Source organism: Artibeus jamaicensis, unplaced genomic scaffold (genome assembly GCF_021234435.1).
Source record: "Artibeus jamaicensis isolate MK-2021 breed Jamaican fruit bat unplaced genomic scaffold, CSHL_Jam_final contig_233, whole genome shotgun sequence".
NCBI lineage: Eukaryota > Metazoa > Chordata > Mammalia > Chiroptera > Phyllostomidae > Artibeus > Artibeus jamaicensis.
In genome coordinates, this window is record NW_026521486.1 from 15672174 (window position 1) to 15692229 (window position 20056).

General features: G+C 39.8%; 1 protein-coding gene across 2 annotated transcripts in view; it reads left to right on the forward strand.

The window, feature by feature from the left end:
* Window positions 1-2227: 2227 nt before the first annotated feature.
* SLC5A8 (solute carrier family 5 member 8) overlaps window positions 2228-20056 on the forward strand; it is a 39429-nt gene continuing 21600 nt past the window's right edge. The window contains exons 1-6 of one of the 2 annotated variants that reach the window (XM_037160818.2): window positions 2228-2649; window positions 7183-7248; window positions 9230-9281; window positions 15422-15489; window positions 16657-16811; window positions 19823-19963. In XM_037160818.2, the coding sequence (XP_037016713.2) occupies window positions 2299-2649; window positions 7183-7248; window positions 9230-9281; window positions 15422-15489; window positions 16657-16811; window positions 19823-19963 (833 nt within the window). In that variant the 5' untranslated portion in view covers window positions 2228-2298. Of the gene's footprint in view, window positions 2650-3308; window positions 3347-7182; window positions 7249-9229; window positions 9282-15421; window positions 15490-16656; window positions 16812-19822; window positions 19964-20056 lie in introns of those variants that run through there. The other variant, XM_053661465.1, reaches the window with a different exon arrangement.

Sequence of the window (20056 nt, forward strand, 5' to 3'; positions counted from 1 at the left end):
CTGGTACACCAAGGCTGCAGGCTCAATTCCCAATCAGAGCACACACTTATATATGCAACAATTGTATAAGTGGAACAATAAATCGATGTCTGTCTGTCTCTGTGTCTCTCTCTCTTTCCCCCTTCCTCTCTCTCCCTCTCTAAAAAAAGTCAATAAAAAGAAAACATTATTTGAATACATATATCAGATAAATTTAAAGATTTTTAAAAAGAACAATATACAGGTTATACATAGTTCATGACATTGCATAAATATTATTAAGGAAGGGAAACTAGGGAAAATGGACCATTTCTAATAGCAGTATTTCCAAGACTCACATCAACCCCATTCTCAATAAACTGGAAAACAGCTAGGTAATTATATAATGCCAGCACTTTTAGTGCCAGGGACTATTTGTATATAATCTCATTTACTCCTCTCTAACAATGTAAGAAAAAGATTATTATCCCCATTTTGGGTGTGGGACAGTAAAATGTGGCCGTATGTACTTGCTCAAGATATTGTGCCTAGTAGGTAACAAAGTCAGGAAGTCGGTTTCAAAGTCTAGTGTTTAACCTCAAGCTCTTCTGCCTCTCACATGACTACAGAGACATACTGGTCATGAGCTGCCTAAGGCTCTGTTCCTTACTGTAGATATCTAAAGTTCTGAGTTTTGTTTAAATAGCACTTTTCATATCTAGGGCTATTGGTTCTAAAGGAAGTTTCTAGGAAATTGACTCAACAGCTAGAAGAGTTCGTGTGTTGCATTCCTCTGTGTTGTGCTTCCAGGTTGTACTCAGTACCCCTTTCTCTCCCTTTCTCTCTGTGTATAGACATAGATATATATAGATATATAGACATATAATAGATATAGGGATAAATATGTATAATATATAGTTACAGTAAATTTTACACAGTTGGAATATAGTTTCAAACTATATTTATGTAATTGCATTATTTGGATTAACTTTCATTTCCTTATATTTTTCCCTTGTGAAAATATAATACAAATAATGCCAGTTTACAAAAAAAAAAAAAGAAAGAAAGAGAAAGAAAGAAAAAAGAATGCTTTATTCACACACTGGACTGGGCTAAATGTGTGCTGAGGACTGTTTACCAAGGACCAACTGATAAATTATACTGGTGTATGAAAATGAACAAGAACGGCCTGAAATAGACTTATGCCTGGCACATTTGGCTGGAAGGTCTGTTTTAGAAGAAAAACCTGAGAGTCACATTACAAGTGTGACTCATGCGTTAGTAACATTTCAAGGCAAGCCACTTAAAATATATCCTGAGTACTGACACTGGAAACGATCTTTTCTTCCATATGCTTTCAAGTGTCTTCCTCTAAGTGTGCATATTTATGACCACGTTTAACACATTTGAATTCTACAAGTACAGCACATGATTATGAGAGTAAATTCTGACCGGAAATCAGACCTGGATTAAAAATCTTAATCTCTACCATTACCTTGGGCAAGTGATTTATTTAATCTTTCTGAACCAGCTTCCTCATTTGAAAAATGGAGATGATCCCTAGCTCAAGGGTCACAGCAAGAATTATGCTGGTCTGATGTCCAAGGTGCCAAGCCTGATTGTATAGCACACGGAAAGGCTCGTTAAATAGGAGGTAGTGGTGAAACGTGTTGGATGGAAACGCAGGCAACCTGTAGCACAGACTTCCTTCCTCCTGTACAATCGCTTACCTGCGTGAGGACTGAGCCTTCAGTTCAGTGCACGCCGTCACCCCAGTCTCCCATTAATTTATCAAACAAGGAGATCTAAAAATTCCAGTCGCATCTTGTTATAAGGACCTGGACTTTTGAACTTGGACAGCCTGACAACTGCTCTTCGATCCACACTCCCGAATCAGTCGCCTGCTTATTTCAGTGATAGGTCTCGTCCGGTGCAGAAGATTCAGTTCGCGCCGAGCTCTCCGTGGGCTTTCGCCAGACGTGGCTGGTGGCTCCGGGTCTCACCTGCCCAGGTGTCCGCTGCGTCCGGAAGGTCCTGGCAGCTGAGGACTACTTAGCTCGGCTTGCGGGGGTCTCGGAGGTCCCAGACCGAGGGCTCCGTTGTCCGCAGTGGCTGCAGCGGCTGCGGCCGGTGCGCGTCTCCCGCCCCGCTCGGCTGGACCGCGGGCCGCGGGGGCCGACGACCGGCGGACGCCTCCAATCACCGCCGGGCGCCACGCCCGCCACGCCCGCGGCGCGGGGAAATAAGAAGTGCGCGCCGGGCGCGCAGGGGAAGCGCTCGCTCGGGCTGCGCTCCCTGGAGTCGCCGACTTGCGCTCAGAACCCCGGCGACCGCGCGGCCATGGCCGGGTCGCGGCAGATCGGCACCTTCGCGGTGTGGGACTACGTGGTGTTCGCCGTCATGCTGCTCATCTCGGCCGTCATCGGCATTTTCTACGCCTTCTGGGGGCGCAGCCAGCAGACCTCCAAGGAATTCCTGACGGGCGGCGGCAGAATGAGCGCCGTGCCCGTGGCGATGTCCCTCACCGCCAGCTTCATGTCCGCCGTCACCGTCCTGGGCACCCCCACCGAGGTGTACCGTTTCGGGGCCGTCTTCAGCCTCTTCGGCCTCACCTACCTCCTCGTGGTGGTCATCAGCGCGGAGGTCTACCTCCCGGTGTTCTACAGGCTGGGAATTACCAGCACCTACGAGGTAAGGGTGCCCTGGTGGGCTAGGGAGGGGGGCGGGGAGACTCGCCAGGTTCCCGAAGCGGGTTTCCAGGTGGCAGACTCGCCGCCACCAAGGTGAGATCTCACCCGGTGCAGGTCCACCTCCGCCCTCCCCTTTCGGGAAGAGGGGTCCCGTAAAGGAGGCAAACATCTTGGGACTGAGCTCAGGACGTCAGTGAAAAAGAGAGGCTTCCAACGTAAATGGAGCGATGTGGACCAGTGCTCGCTAAGGGCCTTTCTGCTTGGATTCCGAGTCAAGAAGAAAGATTTTAAAACGTTTTATCTTGGGGAGGGTAAGCCTGTCTAGTCTCAGCTCCTCCTCCTGGAAATGAATCGCCGTGTCCCAGATGCGCAGGCACCGCTCACCCTTCCAGGATAGCTGGGGAGACGTCTGTACTCCCCTTCCGCCCTTCACACCCACCCCTTCCAGAAAGGGGCAGGTGCTCCAGTTACGTTGCCGTATCTCTCCTCCCAGTACTTGCTTTTGAGGCCAGCTTCTACCACTTACTAGTTGTGTAACTCAGGCGACTTAACCTTTTGTGCCTACTTCATCTCAAATCTCAACGTGGAAATAAGGATGCCACCCACCTCACCCAGTGGTTGGGAGGATTAAAAGGTGTGATGCAAGTGTAGCATTTAAAACTGTCCGGCGCAGCGTTGGTGCTGAATAAATGTTGGCTGTAAGTATTGGTGTTGTGGTGGTAGAGGTGGTCATTTTGGGATCACTAGGCAAATTGGGCTGTGAGGTTCTTAAACAGCTCTGTCTTCTCTATGGAAAGATGCTTAAAGAAAACTGACTTTCCTATTGCACAGGTCCACTGGTTATAGGTTTTCTCAAGTTGTTTGCAGGAAAGGGCTTTGCAAAGTTGGTGAATGTTTGGTTTAGTTTAGAATGTTTGGTTTATTTATTTCTTAAAAATTTTTAAAGTTTTTATTTATTTATTTTTAGAGAGAAGAGTAAGGAGGGAGAATGAAAGGGAGAGAAACATCTATGGGAGAGAGAAACATTGATAGGTTGCCTCTTGTACGGGGCCCCAACTAGGAACCAGACCTGCAACCCAGGTGTGCTCCCTGAGCGGCAATCCACCCGGCAACCTTTTGGTTTGCAGGATGATACCCAAGCAACTAAACCATACCGGTCAGAGCTGGTTTAGTTTGCAGAGCTGTTGAATGGGAGTGTTGGGGAAAGATAAAAGCTCAGGGGAGTGCTGGGGTCCAGCTCAGTGCCCTCAGTAGTCTCCTTCATCCAGGCACTAATCATTGGCACACACACAAATCTATATAGGTTTCCTCTCTAATAGGCCATTGTACAGAGGACCCAGAGTCTCATTCTCAGTGGCAGTTGCCTCTGTCCTTGAACTTATATAGTGCTTGCTCCAATCCAGAGTCACTGGAGTTGGTTTCCTAGTAAGGCTGGTTTAATTGGTGCTGTGGACAGGGTCCCAATGGCACAGCAAGTGTTAATGACAAACTACGTGGGTTGTAGGGATGTCACCCAGGGCAAGGCACCTTGGGGACAGCATTGCTTTCCTCTGGTCATTGGGTTTGGGAGCCTTCAGTTATCACCCTAGAAGTGAGCAGGATGGAATTTCTGTTTTGCACAAAAGTAACCAACTGGCTGCCCCAGGCCATAGTCAATATTCAATCCTGTTTTCCCACACACACTTATGGTGTTTTGAAAAAAATAATTTAGCACTGAATGATGGTAGAAGTCAAATAAAATCCCAGATCTGGCTTCTTTTGAAAACCCTCAGTACTGGTGACACGGAGCCCACATCCTAAGTGGCCACAAAAACACCAGTTTATAGCCATTGCTGTCACCCCCTGGTTCCATACTAAGGACTCATCCGTGCATTTGTATCCATTCCATTTGTATTGGGAAATAAATCCATGCATTTACTTTCTTGTTCTAGAGAAATTTTCATCAGCATTTGTCTTCATCAAAAAATCAAAAGGAAAAATGGAGAGGGATGAAGGGAGTTATTGTTTCAAGGGAGCCATGGGACCTGCAGGCATTTGAGTCTGTGAGCTCTGATTGTGTAGTTAACCAACACCAAAACTCAAAAAGAGTTTGAAGAATCTGGCAAGAGGACTTCAGTTCTCACAGGTGAATGCTGCTCTCATAATCACTGACCCGTGCAGCAACTTAACCAGAAACAGATTTCCCACACATTTCCAGAGTGGTGGAGACTAAGTTAGCAGGGTTCCAGCTAACACTGGCCAAAAAAAAAAAAGCAAAACAAAACACGAACGTTTACCGACTATTACTACATGCTGAGCACTGGCTGTATGTTTTACATACATCATCAAACTCAGTCCTCAGAACAATCCTTGTAAAGGAGGTTCTATGAGAGCCGCATTATGCAGGCAAAGAGCCTCAGAGCAAATCAGGCTACATCAGAGAGTGTAAAGCAAAGTAGACACCCGCCTAAAGGCTGTGCAGTGGGGCGTATTGGCTGCTTCTGAAGGCTCTAGTGAGTCTTCTAGAGGAATATTTCATTTTATGGTGAGAGCTGGAGCCACCCATGCAGAATAAGAAGTCTCAAGTATAAAATCTCTCCCTATTTCTAGTTTGTTAGCTAAAACCAGCTGTTCAGAAGCATTTTTGACATCTACTTATCACTGCCTTCAGAGTATAGCCCTCGTAGGAGTTCCACAACTTCCAGACCCACAGATAAGAAGTAAAATGCAGGAATGTAATTTCTTCATCACTTCTTCATTATCTTTCTGGATCCAGCGAAATCTGTTTGAATGGAATCATCCAGGCTGTTTTAAAAAATAATTCAGTAGAAGTTTTAGTGTCTCTAAATTATTCAAAGTTCTGAGGACTATGGCAGATCTTGGTTGACCAGCGGCACCTACTGTTATTCTCTAGTTTTGTCTGGAAATCCTAGAGCTATTTTCTCAACATACTTCTCAGTGACTTGGGCTCCTGGAAGGTCTCCAGGTATTTCTTTAGCAGCCAAGTAATCACCAATAGCTGAGATAGTGTGATAGACTTCTTGGTTCTACCTGGAGTTGGTCTTGTGTGAGCTTAAGTCCATAGGTCTGCCTGGATCCAGCTGACATTGGGGGAGAAATAAACTTCATTGAACCAAGTTACTTGGCTCAACTTGCTATGTACATTCAATTACTAGGTTGCAATGTTGGGGTTCTCTCTGAGCCCAGTGTCCTCGTGTGCTTATACTTAGTACCTGCTCATGGAGTTGTTGAGAGGACGGTGTACAAAGCAAATACTTTATACTTCTGCTTTTTAAATGTTAGCTGTGATTGTGAAGTGAAAGTATCCTTTTTCCCCTTTGATTAGTATCTAATGTTAGTTTTTTCTTTCTTCTTTTTTTCTGCTATCTGAAAAGATTATTGTTATCAGTCTTAAAATTCTCTCTACATGTAGTAATAACAATTTAAGTTAAAGAATGTCTTAGACTCCAGCTTTCTTCTGGCTCTGAAATTCTAGGATTGTAGCTCTTTAATGCATTCTGATGTGTAATATAGGTAGAGCAGACTATATTACAAATATCATGGATGTCAAGGGGAGGAGGAAGAATGGCAAGGTTGCTGGTTCGGAACAAAAATCGACTTTGGTTGATTTAAGTTAAAAATTATTGGAAAGATATGGGAGTAGCTCATATAATGGAGAGAAAAGCGGAACAGACTGAAAAGTCAGAAGTCAGGGCAGCCTCTGAGGCCACTCTGTCAGAATCAGTCTGCTTCTGCTCTAGTCAAATTTTTTCTTTACATCTTGTCTCTTAAGATTCAAATGCTGCCCTGGCTGGTATAGCTCAGTGGATTGAGCATGGGCTGCGAACCAGAGGGTTGCTGGTTCAATTCCCAGTGAGGGCACATGCCTGGGTTGTGGGTCAGGTCCCCAGTGGGGGTCACATGTGAGGCAGGCACACATTGATGTTTCTCTTCCATTCTTTCTCCCTCCCTTCCCCTCTTTCTAAATAAAAATCCTTGGTCAGTTCATCAAAAACCCACAAGAAGAGCTGGGAAGAGAAGCTGATGAGGCCAGGCACTTTGACAATTCTATCACAATTGCCTTGCAGTGGGAATGGACTGATTTGCTAAGTGAATCAGGGGAACTGTACGGAGTAGCTACGTAAATAGCAAGAGCAAGGGGAGAACTTTGCTCATTCTAAAGATGCAGAGAATAATTTCATTTATATGACATCCTGGAAAAGGCAAAACTAGGGTTGGAAAACAGATCAGTTCATTGCCAAGATTGATGGATTAGAGGAGGGTTTGACTACAAAAGAGCAGCATGAGGGAGTTTTCCGGGTTAGGGAACTGTTCTGTATGTGTTAAATCTCATTGAACTGTACTCTAAAACAAGAGTCTGTTTTGCTGTTTGTAAATAAAAATAATAGTAAAGCAGAAATAGAAAACGCAAATTAATTATGAACTTCAACTTTCTCATTCCTTCACTTCTTAAGCTGCAATATTATTTCTTTTAAAAAAAGAGTGTCCAGAGGTTTTACATATAGCCAATTTTCCTTTTTTTTTTTGGAAACAGTATTTAGAACTTCGATTTAACAAATATGTTCGTCTCTGTGGAACAATCATCTACATTATTCAAACAGTAAGTAGCTCTCCATTAGTTTATTTTACCTTTTGTCATCTATGATGTTTTTAGTCAGGGCATCTGGGCCAAGCTTCCTTTTTGGTAAACACATGAAAGATAGAAAAGATGTTGAAAATAGGAGGAAACAAAAAAAGGAAGAACACTGTCACTACACAGTGTTAATCCTTCAGATCCCTGGACAGTGTTTCAACAAATGGATTTCCTCCTGGGGAAAAAATGATTTAAGTGAACGGTAAGTGTTGTATTGGTCAAGTGACAAGTTGTTGTAGGAAAATAGGCTTTTGCCTATCCCCCCTCCCCACCAAAGAGACAGTAAGGGCATTGCTGAGATGACAAAGATTTTTGAAAGAGCTGTATTAGCCCATGAATTGTAACAAGGAAAAATAAGTTGCATGTTTTGTCGTATTTTCGCAGCATGTTAAATAACAGGTTTGAAAAAATTAATTGATGCAGGAAGACATTAGGAAACAATTTTCTTTGAAAGAATACTTAATGAATCTGTTCTCTCTTTTAAAAATTGAACCTTGAGACCCAATTAAAGCAGTCACTGAGGGTCAAACAATAGAACCATACATTCTGGAGGTGTTTTGAAAGCCAAGTACACAATACAGTAATTTGAGAATGTACAAGTATAGATTTACTGTCTGGCACAATGGAAAGCAAAGACTTGCCAGCAGTCAGCGCCAGAGAATGCTTCCCACCCTTCATTCAGGCTGTTGGAGGCTTGTCCTGATCACTGACACATGACTTATATCTATCTTCCTCTTGGCAGTTAGGTGCTGTAGGGATGGTTTTGGTAATGAAAGTCTAGGAAGAAGTTTTCATTCTTATCTTTATTCACAATGGTATTTCTCCAGTCGACAGCTAACTAAGCATTTGCTAAAGCACAGCAGAGTATCTTTGTAAGTTATGTAGTTCGACTCCATTTTTTATCTTTGTGAATGACACTACTTAAATTATATCAGCTCATAACACCTGTGGTATGCAAGGAAGGAGCCACTGGGATTCTGGTAGACTTTCTGACGTAGAGCCGAGGCCAGTGCGTGTATTTGCTGACTGCTCAGACCCTCTTTGGATCATTGCTGGAAAGGGCAACAGGAATGAAAAGTGTTCAGATGGTGGCCGGTGGTCATGTTTCAAGTCTACTTGGACAGAAGAGTGACTGGAAAGCTAATTTACTCATGCAGAAAGGAGGAGCTTTAGCATCTCCCATATGAAGGACTTACTTTCAATACTACCCAAAAACGTTCTTTGCATAATATGGTTCTTTTCATAGTGTTTGTATAGAGTAATCATAGAATTAGCTTCTATGTGATATAGTTCAAATGTCAAGAGCAATGGAAATGATATTTTGAGAAAAAAAGACCTTACTTATTCACTATTGTACTGCAGATTAATAAATATTTATTAAATGTAGAAATGAACAAAATAAATAATATCAAAAAGGCGGAATATAGTTTTGGTTGGCTTTCATGAGTTTTTAGAGCAAATTTACACTTTTTTAATTAATGGGCCAGCAAACTTTTACAAACCAGTTTCTAAATTTTCACTGTTTTCTTAATTTATGCATCTGAACACTTTTCATTCCTGTTGCCCTTTCCAGGATTTTTGATTAACAATAGCTTGAAGGCATATAAATGAGGGACCATCCACATTTAAATTTGTATTCTTTCTTTCTAATTGTTTTAGACATAGGAATATTGGTTTCTAGCTTGAGTTGATGGATCAGTGACTATCTCTACTAAGCACCACATGAAAAGTCCATATTTTTACACAAAATTGGTTATAAAGGATTTTTGTAATCTATGATTATACCACAGATGGAAAAGGATAATCACCTTAAATAATATTTTCAAGTTATAAACACATTTTATTAAGTATATCAAACTGCTGTTTTAATTTATAATTAAATTTGTAGAAAAGTATTGATATTTTATAATTCATATTCTTTACTTGGTCTTCTTTTTTTCCTCTCTAGGTTCTATATACTGGAATTGTTATTTATGCCCCTGCCCTGGCTTTGAATCAAGGTACTTTTTAGAGTTAAACAAATTATGTTACATTTAGGGTTCATTTTTGATAGACTTTATTTTCTGGGGAGATGGAGGAATGCTTCCAGTAACCTGCATCAGCTTGAGGCGGGAAAAGTGGGTTCAGTGTCTACACTAGCAGTTTCCTTGGGTTCCTGAATCCATAGCTCTGAAAGTTTTGTTCATTTTTAGGATAGATCTCACTAAGCAAGTGAGTCCCTGAGACATTGCCATTCTCCATTCCTTCAGAACGAGCGCCCCCTGTAGTCTAAATCGTGAACGACTGCTTCTTCCCTTTGTGGTTACAACCTGGAACCCATCTACAAGACGCTTTTTTTTCTGTTTGGCTCAGTTGCTTTGTAAAATCTGTCAGGGAGAGAAGCTGTTCTTCTCCTCACTTGTAATGTGGTCCGAAAAGCAAAGTAAATAGATCTATGTGATTTGAATATCAGACTACTACTACTGGCAAAAAACAGATGGCTATAGGGTCCTTATAAACAGATGTATGAAGGTTGCGCTGATCAACACATTACTGTTCTCTGTGGTTTAGGCGGATCATACCTGTGAAACTGGGACAGTTTATTGAGGCATAGGTTCATGTTAGTCATATTCTCAACAGGTTTCAGGGAAACTCCACAGCCGTTGGATTCTTATCAATCAGAAGATAAGAATCAATTTACCTCTATCAATTTACCTCTAAAACTTCCTTGTGAAATTGACAAATTGACTCTGGGATGGGAAGAATATGGTGCAATTCCTGGAGTTCATAGAAAATGAAAAAACCTAGCTAACTCCATACTTTAATTTTTTTTTCATGACAGATCAATAGATAGTAGTTATCACCCAATTTTATAAAGTACATCACAAACAACTCTATTATATAATGTGCTCTTGACTTCTGAATGTTAGGCGTGGTTCATGTCAATAGTACCAGCATCGTAAAGGAATCATTTCACATGTAAAAAACTGAGCTATAAACTTCATAAGTTACCTATTGGCTTTAAGCATTAGTGAAGATTTTTGGCTTTAGGGTTTTAAAGTGCAGTTTTCATGTGCAGTTCTGGGAAAAAGAGAGCAGTACCTCACCAAGCACTCCGCTCTTACCAGTTGATTGAGCAGCTCCTCTGGAATCAATGAGCACCCGAGCGACTGCGTTTTGACTGCTTGAGTATCAGTTGTGTATTTCACAGCGACCAAGGTGGTTGTCACAAACATAGACATATTCCTTGCTACACCACAGGTGCTCCGTGGAAACTTGTTTAACTGAATTGAAACTTCGTTGTATTTAAAACATTAATATCTCATTTTTTGTCCAGCAGGAGTCTCATTAAGTTGTCTCTTGAATCCAAGTAGTGTTTAATAGCTACCTTGCTTTCTAGAACAGCAAGATGTTTCAGTTTTACCTTGTAAATTTCCTGGCCCTGCCCAGGCATCAGCTATTCTTTCCAAGGAGAAATTGTATTTAGAGACCACAACCTAAATGTCAGAGGTATTCATCGCTAACGAGTTGCTCATTTGTTCTAGGTCTTTTTAGTGGAAGGAACTGGGAGATGTATATTAAAGAAAAAAAGTGAATGAAGAGTTTATACTAATATTTTCAATTTTTAAATTCAAACTTGGGATTACAGGGTGTTTGCCTAACAATTTGGGTTTATATTTTGTCTCGTATTTTATGCTGAAACTCCTGTTGTTTTAAAAATAATATTAACGAGACTATCTATTTTCTTTATGCAAATCTATCGACATGTATTGTGTTCTCAAGCTTGGCTGCATGTTGGATCCATCTGGGGAATTTTTAAAAACTACTGATGCCTAGCTTTCACTTCTTGAGATACTGAATTAATCAGCAGAGTCACGGATTTTTAAAATCTTCTCTGGTGATTTTAATGTACAAAGCTGAAAACCACTAATGTAATAGCTTTTGATTAGCAATTTCAACATTTTTACTAATAAAATGTAGCCCAAAACAGTTAAAATTTATTACTCTAAAGTTTTTTCCCTAGGGTGTATCCCAGTAGGGATATATATGAAATTATTGTGCATTAAAGTCTTTTGACCTATTTCTCTGTGGTTATATAAAAAAATTGATATATACCTACACTCATTTATTTCATTTTCACTTTGATTTTTAGGAGCTTTTAAATTTAATTTTATAATTATGTAGAACATTTACATGGTTCCAAAGTCCAGTCTACAAAATTGAATATGTTTAGAGAAGCCTAATTTATATCACAGTCTCTCCTACCCTGTTCCCCCTCCCCACAGGTAATTTTATATCTTTTTTTTTATTTATCCTTCCTTTGTAAAAAAGTATTTATGCTTTTTTAAAGATAATTTTTAGAGTCATTTTAGGTTTCAACAAAATTGAGAGGAAGGTACAGAGATTTTCAATATACCAACTGCCCCGCCCATGCCTAGATTCCTCCATTGTCAATGCCACTGAGCAGAGTGCATTTGTTATCCAGAACGAATCTACACTGACATGCCATAATCACTCAAAGTCCACATTTCCCTTAGAGTTCGTCTTGGTCTGTACCTTCTGTGGGTTTGGACAAATGTGTGATGACATGTATTTGTCATCATAGTATCATACAGAGTATTTCTGCTGCTCTAAAAATTCTGTGTGCTCCGGCTGTTCAGCAAGAACTATCCCCTCCTTCAGCAAGCACTACTTTTTCCATAGTTTTGCCTTTTTCAGAAAGCATACAGCTGGAATCATGCAGTATGTAGTCTTTTCAGACTGGCTTCTATTACTTAGTAATACTCATTTAAGGTTCCTGCATGTTGTTGCCCTGGCTGGGTAGCTCAGTTGGTTAGAGCATCACCTGATACACTAAGGCTGCAGGTTTGATCTCCAATCAGGGCACATACAAGAAGCAACCAATAAATGCATAAATAAGTGGAACAACAAGCTGATGCCTGTCTGTCTCTCTCTCTCTGTCTCTCTCCCCCTCCCTCCCTCTCCCTCTTCTCTCTCAAATAAAAAAAGAAAAAAGGTTCCTGCATGTTGTTTTGTGACTTAATAGCTTATTCCTTTTTCATGTTGAATACCATTCTATTGTCTGGATGTTCCACAATTTACTTATCCATTACCCTCCTCAAGGACATCTCAATTGTTTTCAAGTAGTGGCAGTTCTGAATAAAGCCTCTATGAACATACGTGTGTAGGTTTTTGTGTGGGCATAGTTTTCCACTCCTTTGGGTAAAAACCAAGGAGCATGATTGCTGGACTGTACAGCAAGAGTATAGTTTTATAAGAAACTGACAAGCTGTCTTTAAAAATGGCTATTACTATTTTACATTTTCACCAGCAACGTGTGAAAGAATTATGTTGCTCCACACCCTCGTCGGTGTTTGGTGGTGTCGGTGTTCTAGATTTTGACCATTCTTTTAGGTGTGTACTGGTGTCTGGTTGTTTTAATTGGCATTTCCCTGATCACACATGATTTGAAGGATAGTTTCCATCTATATAGCTTCTTTGGTGAGATGTTTGTTAAAATCTTTGGCCTATTTTTGAATCGGGTTGTTTTCTTAACATTTAAGAGATTTAAGACTTTTAAGAGATTTTTTTGGTATATTTTTTATAACAGTCCTTTATCATTTGTTTGTTTGTTTTTTTTCCAAATGTTCTCCCAGTCTGGATCTTGTCTTCTGATTCTCTTGATACTGTTTTTTTCTAGAGCAGATATTTTAAATTTTATCGAAGTCTAAATGATCAATTATTTCATTCATACATTGTGTTTTTGGTGTTGTATTTATAAAGGCATCACCACGTGCTAGGTACTTTATTTTTCCCCTTTGTTATATTCTAGGAACTTAATAGTTTTGCATTCTACATTTAGGCCTATGAGCCATCTTAATTTAATTTTGGTGAAGGGTGTAAGTTCTATGTCCAGAGTCATGTTTTTTTTGCCTGTGATGTCCAATTGTTCCTCACCATTTATTGATGAAACTGTCTTTGCCCCATGGTAATGTCTTTGCTACTCTGCCGAAGGTCAGTTGACTATATTTATGAGGTTTATTTCTGAGCTCTCTGTTCTTCTTTTCCACTGATCTACTTGTCTGTTTTTTTGCCAGTACCACACTGCCTTGATTACTGTAGCTTTGTAGGAAATCTTCAGGGAGGGTCACTTTTCCAGGTTTCTTCTGCTCCTTCAATATTGTGTTGGCTATTCAGAGTGTTTTGCCTCTCCACAAAACTATGAAATCAGTTTGTTTATTCTACATAGTTATAAACAAAATAACTTGATGGTATTTTGATTTGGATTGCATTGCGCTTATAGATTAAATTGGGAAGAACTGACATCCTAATAATATCCAGGCTTTTTATCCATAAACATGGAATATTTTTCCATTTATTTGATTCTTTCATTTTATTCATCAGAATTTTGTAGTTTTCCTCATATAGATATTATATGCATTTTGTTAGATTTTTAGCCAAGTATTTTAGTTTAAGTTTTTTATTTTATTTAAGTATTTTAAATATTTTATTTTGGGGTGCTAATATAAATGGTAATATGTTATTTTGAGAGTTTAAAAACAAAATTAATGAAATATTAACTTCATGTAAAAATTAAAAAATTTCAGTCTTTGACAATTGCAATTCAGCTTAAAGGTGCAGAAAGGGAGCCAAGAAGAAAGTGGTCGATCCATTCTCTAAGAAAGATTGGTATGGGGTAAAAGCGTCCACAAAATTCCACTTGTTTATTGTTGGTATACGGGAAAGTCGTTGACATCTGTATATCAACCTGTATCCTGCAACCATGTGATAATTCCTTACTCGGAATTAGTTTCAGGAGGTGTTTTATTGATTCTTTCAGATTTTCTATTTAGATGATCATGTCATCTGTGAACAAAGAAAGTTTTATTTCTTTCTTCCCAATCTGTGTACCTTTTATTTATTTTTTCTTGCTTTATTGTATTGGCAAGGACTTTCAGTATGACAGTGAAACACAGTTTTTGCCTTGTGCCCAGTCTTAGTGGGAAGGCTTCCATTTTCTCACCATTAAGTATGATGTTAGCTGTAGGTGTTTGTAAATAATCATTATCAAGTTGAGGAATTTCCCCTCTATTTCTAGTTTACTGAGAGTTTTTATCATAAATGGGCTTTGGGTTTTGTCAAATGCTTCTTCTGCATCTATTAGTATGATAATATAATATTTCTTTTTCTTTCTTGGCTTATTGATGTAATGAATTTCATTATTTGATTTTCAGATATTGAACCAGCCTTGCATATGTGGGATAAATCCCACTTGGTCGTGGCATATCATTCTTTTTACACTTTTATGATTTGATTTGCTAATATTTTGTTGAGGACTTTTGTATCTTTGTTCATAAGAGTATTGGTCCGTAGTTTTCTTTTCTTGTAATGTCTTTTTCTGGTAATGCTGGCCTCATAGAATGAGTTGGGACCAATACTCTTCTCCTCTGAAAGACATTGTAGAGAGTTGGTATAATTTTTTTCTTAAATGTTTGCTAGGATTCACCGGGAACCTATCCGAGCTGAAGCTTCCTGTTTTGGAAGATTGTTAGTTCAATTTCTTCAGTAGATATAGGTCTATTCAGATCACCTATTTCTTCTTGTGTGAATTGTGGCAAATTATGTCTTTCAAAGAATTGGTTTACTATCAAGTTTGTGGCCATAGATTCATTCTTCTATTTTATAAAATATAATATGCCCCTCCACTACTTAGATAGGTGTCAGCAGGTTTTTCGGCTTTTCTCTCTCTCAGTCCCATTTTAGGAAGGTGCACAACTTGTCTGTCAGGGATTGGGAGGAGACTGTGTTTACTGGAACCATGATGACAAGTACCCTCGGTCTCCATTCAGTCTAGATAGGTACCTCATAGTATTAAGCAGTTTCTTAGTTTAATTACAATGTAAATATTTTTTCATGTATTTCATTTAGCCAATTTTAGATCTATGTATGGGTAGATACCAGGTCTATTTAACTCATCAAATAGAATTTTAAACTCCAATTGTTTCAGTACATCTTATGAGACTTGGGTCTACTTTTAGGCAAGTGGGTATAAAGGTAGGTACCCAATAAATGATACAGCTTCCCCCTGAAGATTTTTTTCGAGAAGTACTTTTATTATGTATGTTTCACAGTTATACATGCATTTTCTTTTCTTCAACAGTCACAGGATTTGATCTGTGGGGTGCGGTGGTGGCCACAGGGGTGGTCTGCACGTTTTACTGTACACTGGTATGTTCACAACATTCCTTCTCCCTTCGCTCTGCACACTTGCTTTGCAAACTTGAAAATTCTAGTAGCTGGGCACTCCAGTCTGGGCTGTTGACACCTACTCTCCTACCTTCCACAATATAATTTTTTGTAAGGAATATTCAACCTGGGGTAAATTGTAGAACAATTTACCTTTGTAGAACATTAACCATAACTGAAAATGCTTTCTTTCATCTGAACCATGCAGTGGTCTCTAATCTTGTCTCCTAATTCATCCTTACTGTTGCCAAGTTATTATGTAGCTGTGCATATATTATTTCTCAGGTCAGAAACCTGAGATAACTTCTCGTCACATTTAGGAACAGGCAAAATGTTGAAGAACCAGTATGATTTGGGCACTGATACTCCCAGTGCATGCTTGGCAGTGATGCAAGTCTTATGGACTCTGATAGTCTGGATTTTAACCCTTTAATTGCTAGATCTTCACAGCGGTGTCAAACTTCTTTTCACTGGGGGCCACATCAGTCTCATGGTTGCCTTCAAAGGGCTGAATGTAATTTTAGGACTGTGTAAATGTAACTACCCCTTAACAGTTAAGGGAGAGCTCCAAGGTGCCGAGCCAGATAAAACACGGTGGGAGACCAGCTTTGGTCCACAGGTCTTGTGTTTGCCACATGTGTTTTAGGAGATAGATCTTCAAGGAGGGGCAGTGGCAGTCAAAGTCAAAGGGACTGGAGGGGGACACTTAGGACTTTTGTGGCAGTGGCGAAGACAAAACTATGTTAGCATTTCAACAATTGGTATGACCGTGTGTGCATGTGGCTTGAAGAGCAGCCCTGCCTATAGGATAAAGTCTCTGATATCCCTGTTTACCACTTTACTCTGCATTTTTTGCCCAACAGTCTCTTCATGCCACTCCACTTCATTCCAAAATATGCTTTGACCTGTCTATGCTTTCGCCTGTGTTGTTTTCTCTGCTGCAAGGACCTTCCATCGCTGCCTCTTGTGTGTTTGAAGGTTTGGCTTAAACACCACCTTTTCCCGAAGGCTTTCCCACCCTACCTCCCTTGAGTGCACTTCCTGGCCAAGATCCATGTATTCAATACATTTGTGCAGTATAATGTGTAAGCATGTAGGTCTTAATAATGTCTGACGGAACATTAACCCTACTACACTTTCCCCTCAAAGGGTGGTCTTAAGGCGGTTATCTGGACGGATGTTTTCCAAGTCGGGATCATGCTGGCAGGGTTTCTGTGTGTGATCATACAAGCCTCAGTGGTTCAAGGTGGGATCAGCACTATCGTAAACGATGCCTATAATGGTGGAAGATTAAACTTTTGGAAGTAAGTTGCTATTTACATCTTAATTAGAATATTTTTGGGTTTTTTTTTTCTGTAAAAATCTCTGTATTGAAATAGTAAGTTTGCATTAGAAAACACACACTCACACACACACACACACAACACCACTAAGGATGTGATACAGAAATTTGAAGCTGGCAAGTCAGTGTGGAAGGACTTGTTGCCAGGTCTCTAAAGGGTTAAGACAGTCAGGTGTACTTAGTCCCATGACACTTAGGCTGGGGCTTCCTCCTGAGAAGGGACTGGCAGTGAAAGAGTATTTTCTTTCTGACCGTCAAGTCTGGGTTAGGTCGAAGAGACCGGTGGGGTGATAAAGGAAGAGATAGTGGAGAAATAAGGAAGGAAACCTTTTAAGAGAAAAACACTAAAGGACGGTGATTCTGTTTTGAGAGTTCATTGTTTCAAGTAGCCTGGATAATTTTTTAAAAATATTTATGTTGCCATGGCAATATATCACTTATTATTATGTTATTATGCCATATATTATCATTATATATTATCATGCCATCTATATAATATGTAAATAGAACTATGTAATCTGCAGTGTAAACTATTATATGTTATTTCAGGAAAATTGAGTAGAAAAGGAAAGGCCGGTACTCGAGTGTCAGCATGGCTCATGATATAAGGGATTAAACAGCTGCGCAGTTTTCCCAGAGAGACTAATGGAGAAACGAGATATTTCACCACAAATACATCATCCAATTTAAGTGGATGTTTAAAACACCTTTCCTTTTGGGCCATCAGTGTCACTCTCGTACATCATGTTCAATGTGAAGAAGGGCTCATTTTACATGGCACAGCTAATTCTTCTTTAAAAAAAAAAGATTTTATTTATTTATTTTTAGAGTGAGGGGAAGGACAGGAGGAAGAGAGGGAGAGAAACATCAGTGTGTGGCTGCTTCTCACGCACAGTCCACTCGGCACTCAGTCCTCTGAGCCATACCAGCCAGGGCAGCTCATTCTCTCTTTGTGCAGCTCGACTTTGAGACAGGCATGCTGACATTATCTCAAGAGGAAAAATGTTGTTTTGCCCTTGGTGGCTCTCTTCTTGGCTTTCTGAAAATTGGCCCTAATGTTTGGAAAGAACTTTTTCATAAATTGAACAGGGTCATTGTGTTCACTTGCGTGGGTGCGCTACAGAGAAATCGACTGTTTTCAATATTTCTTTTTCCTTCTATCTCAAGATTCAGATTCAAGGAAGAGAGCCTCCAATTGGCCACGAGTGGCCATGACTGCGGCACTTAGCTAGGATAGAGCAGGACACGTTGATTGACAGCCATTTAGACTATTTATTGGTGAAGTGGCAGTTTCCCCAGAGCAAACCTGGGTTGCTGATACCAGCAGGGAGGAATGGGTACAGGAAGCAGTGACAAACAAGCAAGCAAAATAAAAACAATGACATTGAAATAGAGAACGGGGGACAGTGACCAGAGGGGAGAGGGGAGGGAATTTCAGGGGAAAAAGAGGAAGGATTTACAGGAACTAGTATAAAGGACACATGGACAACAACTAAGGGGGGTGGAAATGGGAGGGAGGTGGGGGGCACAGGGGGGTGGGCTGGGATGGGAGTAAAAGACAGAAAATACTGCAGTTGAAAAATAATTAAATTTATAAATAAATAAATAAATAAAAGGACACATGGGCAATAACAAGGGGGGTGGAAACAGGAGGGAGGTGGGGAGGGTTGGGGGTGGGCTGGGATGGGGGTAAAAGGCAGAAAACTGTACTTGAACAATAATTAAAATAAAAGTTAAAAAATTAAAAAAAAAAAAAAAAGAAGCAGTGACCACTCAGGAGACCTTGAGTGCTCCCAAGTCTCTTCCTACCAGGCTACATTGAGGGGAGAGGATGTGAAACCAACCATTTTTCTGCAAGACAACAGTCACCTTATAAAAAGGATAAACTCATTGCCACATCGAATTGATAACTTACACATCAAGATGGGATTCTAAAAAGTAAAAGATTAGTATTTAAATGAGTTTACTTTGAAGGTTGCCAAGCAATTAAATAATAATGAAATACCTTATTAACTTTTCCTTGTTATGCAGCTTTGTTTTAAGAATATTGTAGGTGAGAGATCTGCTCTGGTTGAGATACATGAAGAGAAGGATTCTTGTCTCAGTGTTTTCTGTATAGGCTGTAGTTGACACATGGCTCCTGTGTGGCCTAAAATCTCTGAGTTGGGTGTTCTGAAGCTTGTATAGCCTCACAGAGCTCACCAAACGTATTTGGCTTTTGGCTTCCATTAGCTAATATAGCAGTTGCTTTCTCTGTGGGAGGAAAGGTCAACAACCCTCCAAACTCTTAGACTTTGGTGTTAAAGGTTAGAATATGGAACGAAGGTTCTCATCTTTTCACTGGAAGATGCACAAAATTGGAACATTTTACTCAAGTGATTTGAAACAAATTTTCAGAATTTTATAATGTCCAGGAAGTTTCCATGAAAGCTAATATCGCATACATTTTTCAAGCTGGCATTATGTATCAGCAAGGAAGAGATTCATTCCTTCCAAGGTGATATATTAAGAAGGGTTAAACAACGTCTTAAATGTGGAAGTTGACCTTTCTCTGTAACAATATTTGGTACATGTCATACAGAGACTTTCAACTTTTAGTATTTATCTAGTGCACACAGTATTTTAAGAAAGCACAATTATTGTGGCATGGCAGTTTTAGGACACAAACACTTTTATACTATTAATTGACTGAATTCTTAAGCTTAAATATAAATTAGAACTATATACATGTGCTAAAATGGGATTTCCCCATTCCCATCCAGAATTCCCAATTCTCTGAAAGTATCAATTTTATTTTGTTGAACTTACATTAGGAATATTTCTTCATTTTACAATTACTTAATAAATTTGTACCTATGTATGTATATATATTTATGTAAGTACACATTGCTTGCTTCTGAAAATAGTCTGGGGGGATTTTTATAGTTTATTTTCCCAGTAGTTCTGATTTGTTTTCTCTTTGTTTTCATTTAGTTTTGACCCCAACCCTTTGCAAAGACACACGTTCTGGACAATTGTGATAGGAGGGACCTTCACATGGGGCAGTCTTTATGCTGTCAACCAGTCCCAAGTGCAGAGATACATTTCCTGCAAAAGCAGATTCCAGGCAAAACTGTAAGCCAAATGATGGTATATGTATCGTTAATAACAATGAACTGACTTTATGGGAACTCTTTCATAAGTCAGACTTACGTTTGCTTAAGTTTG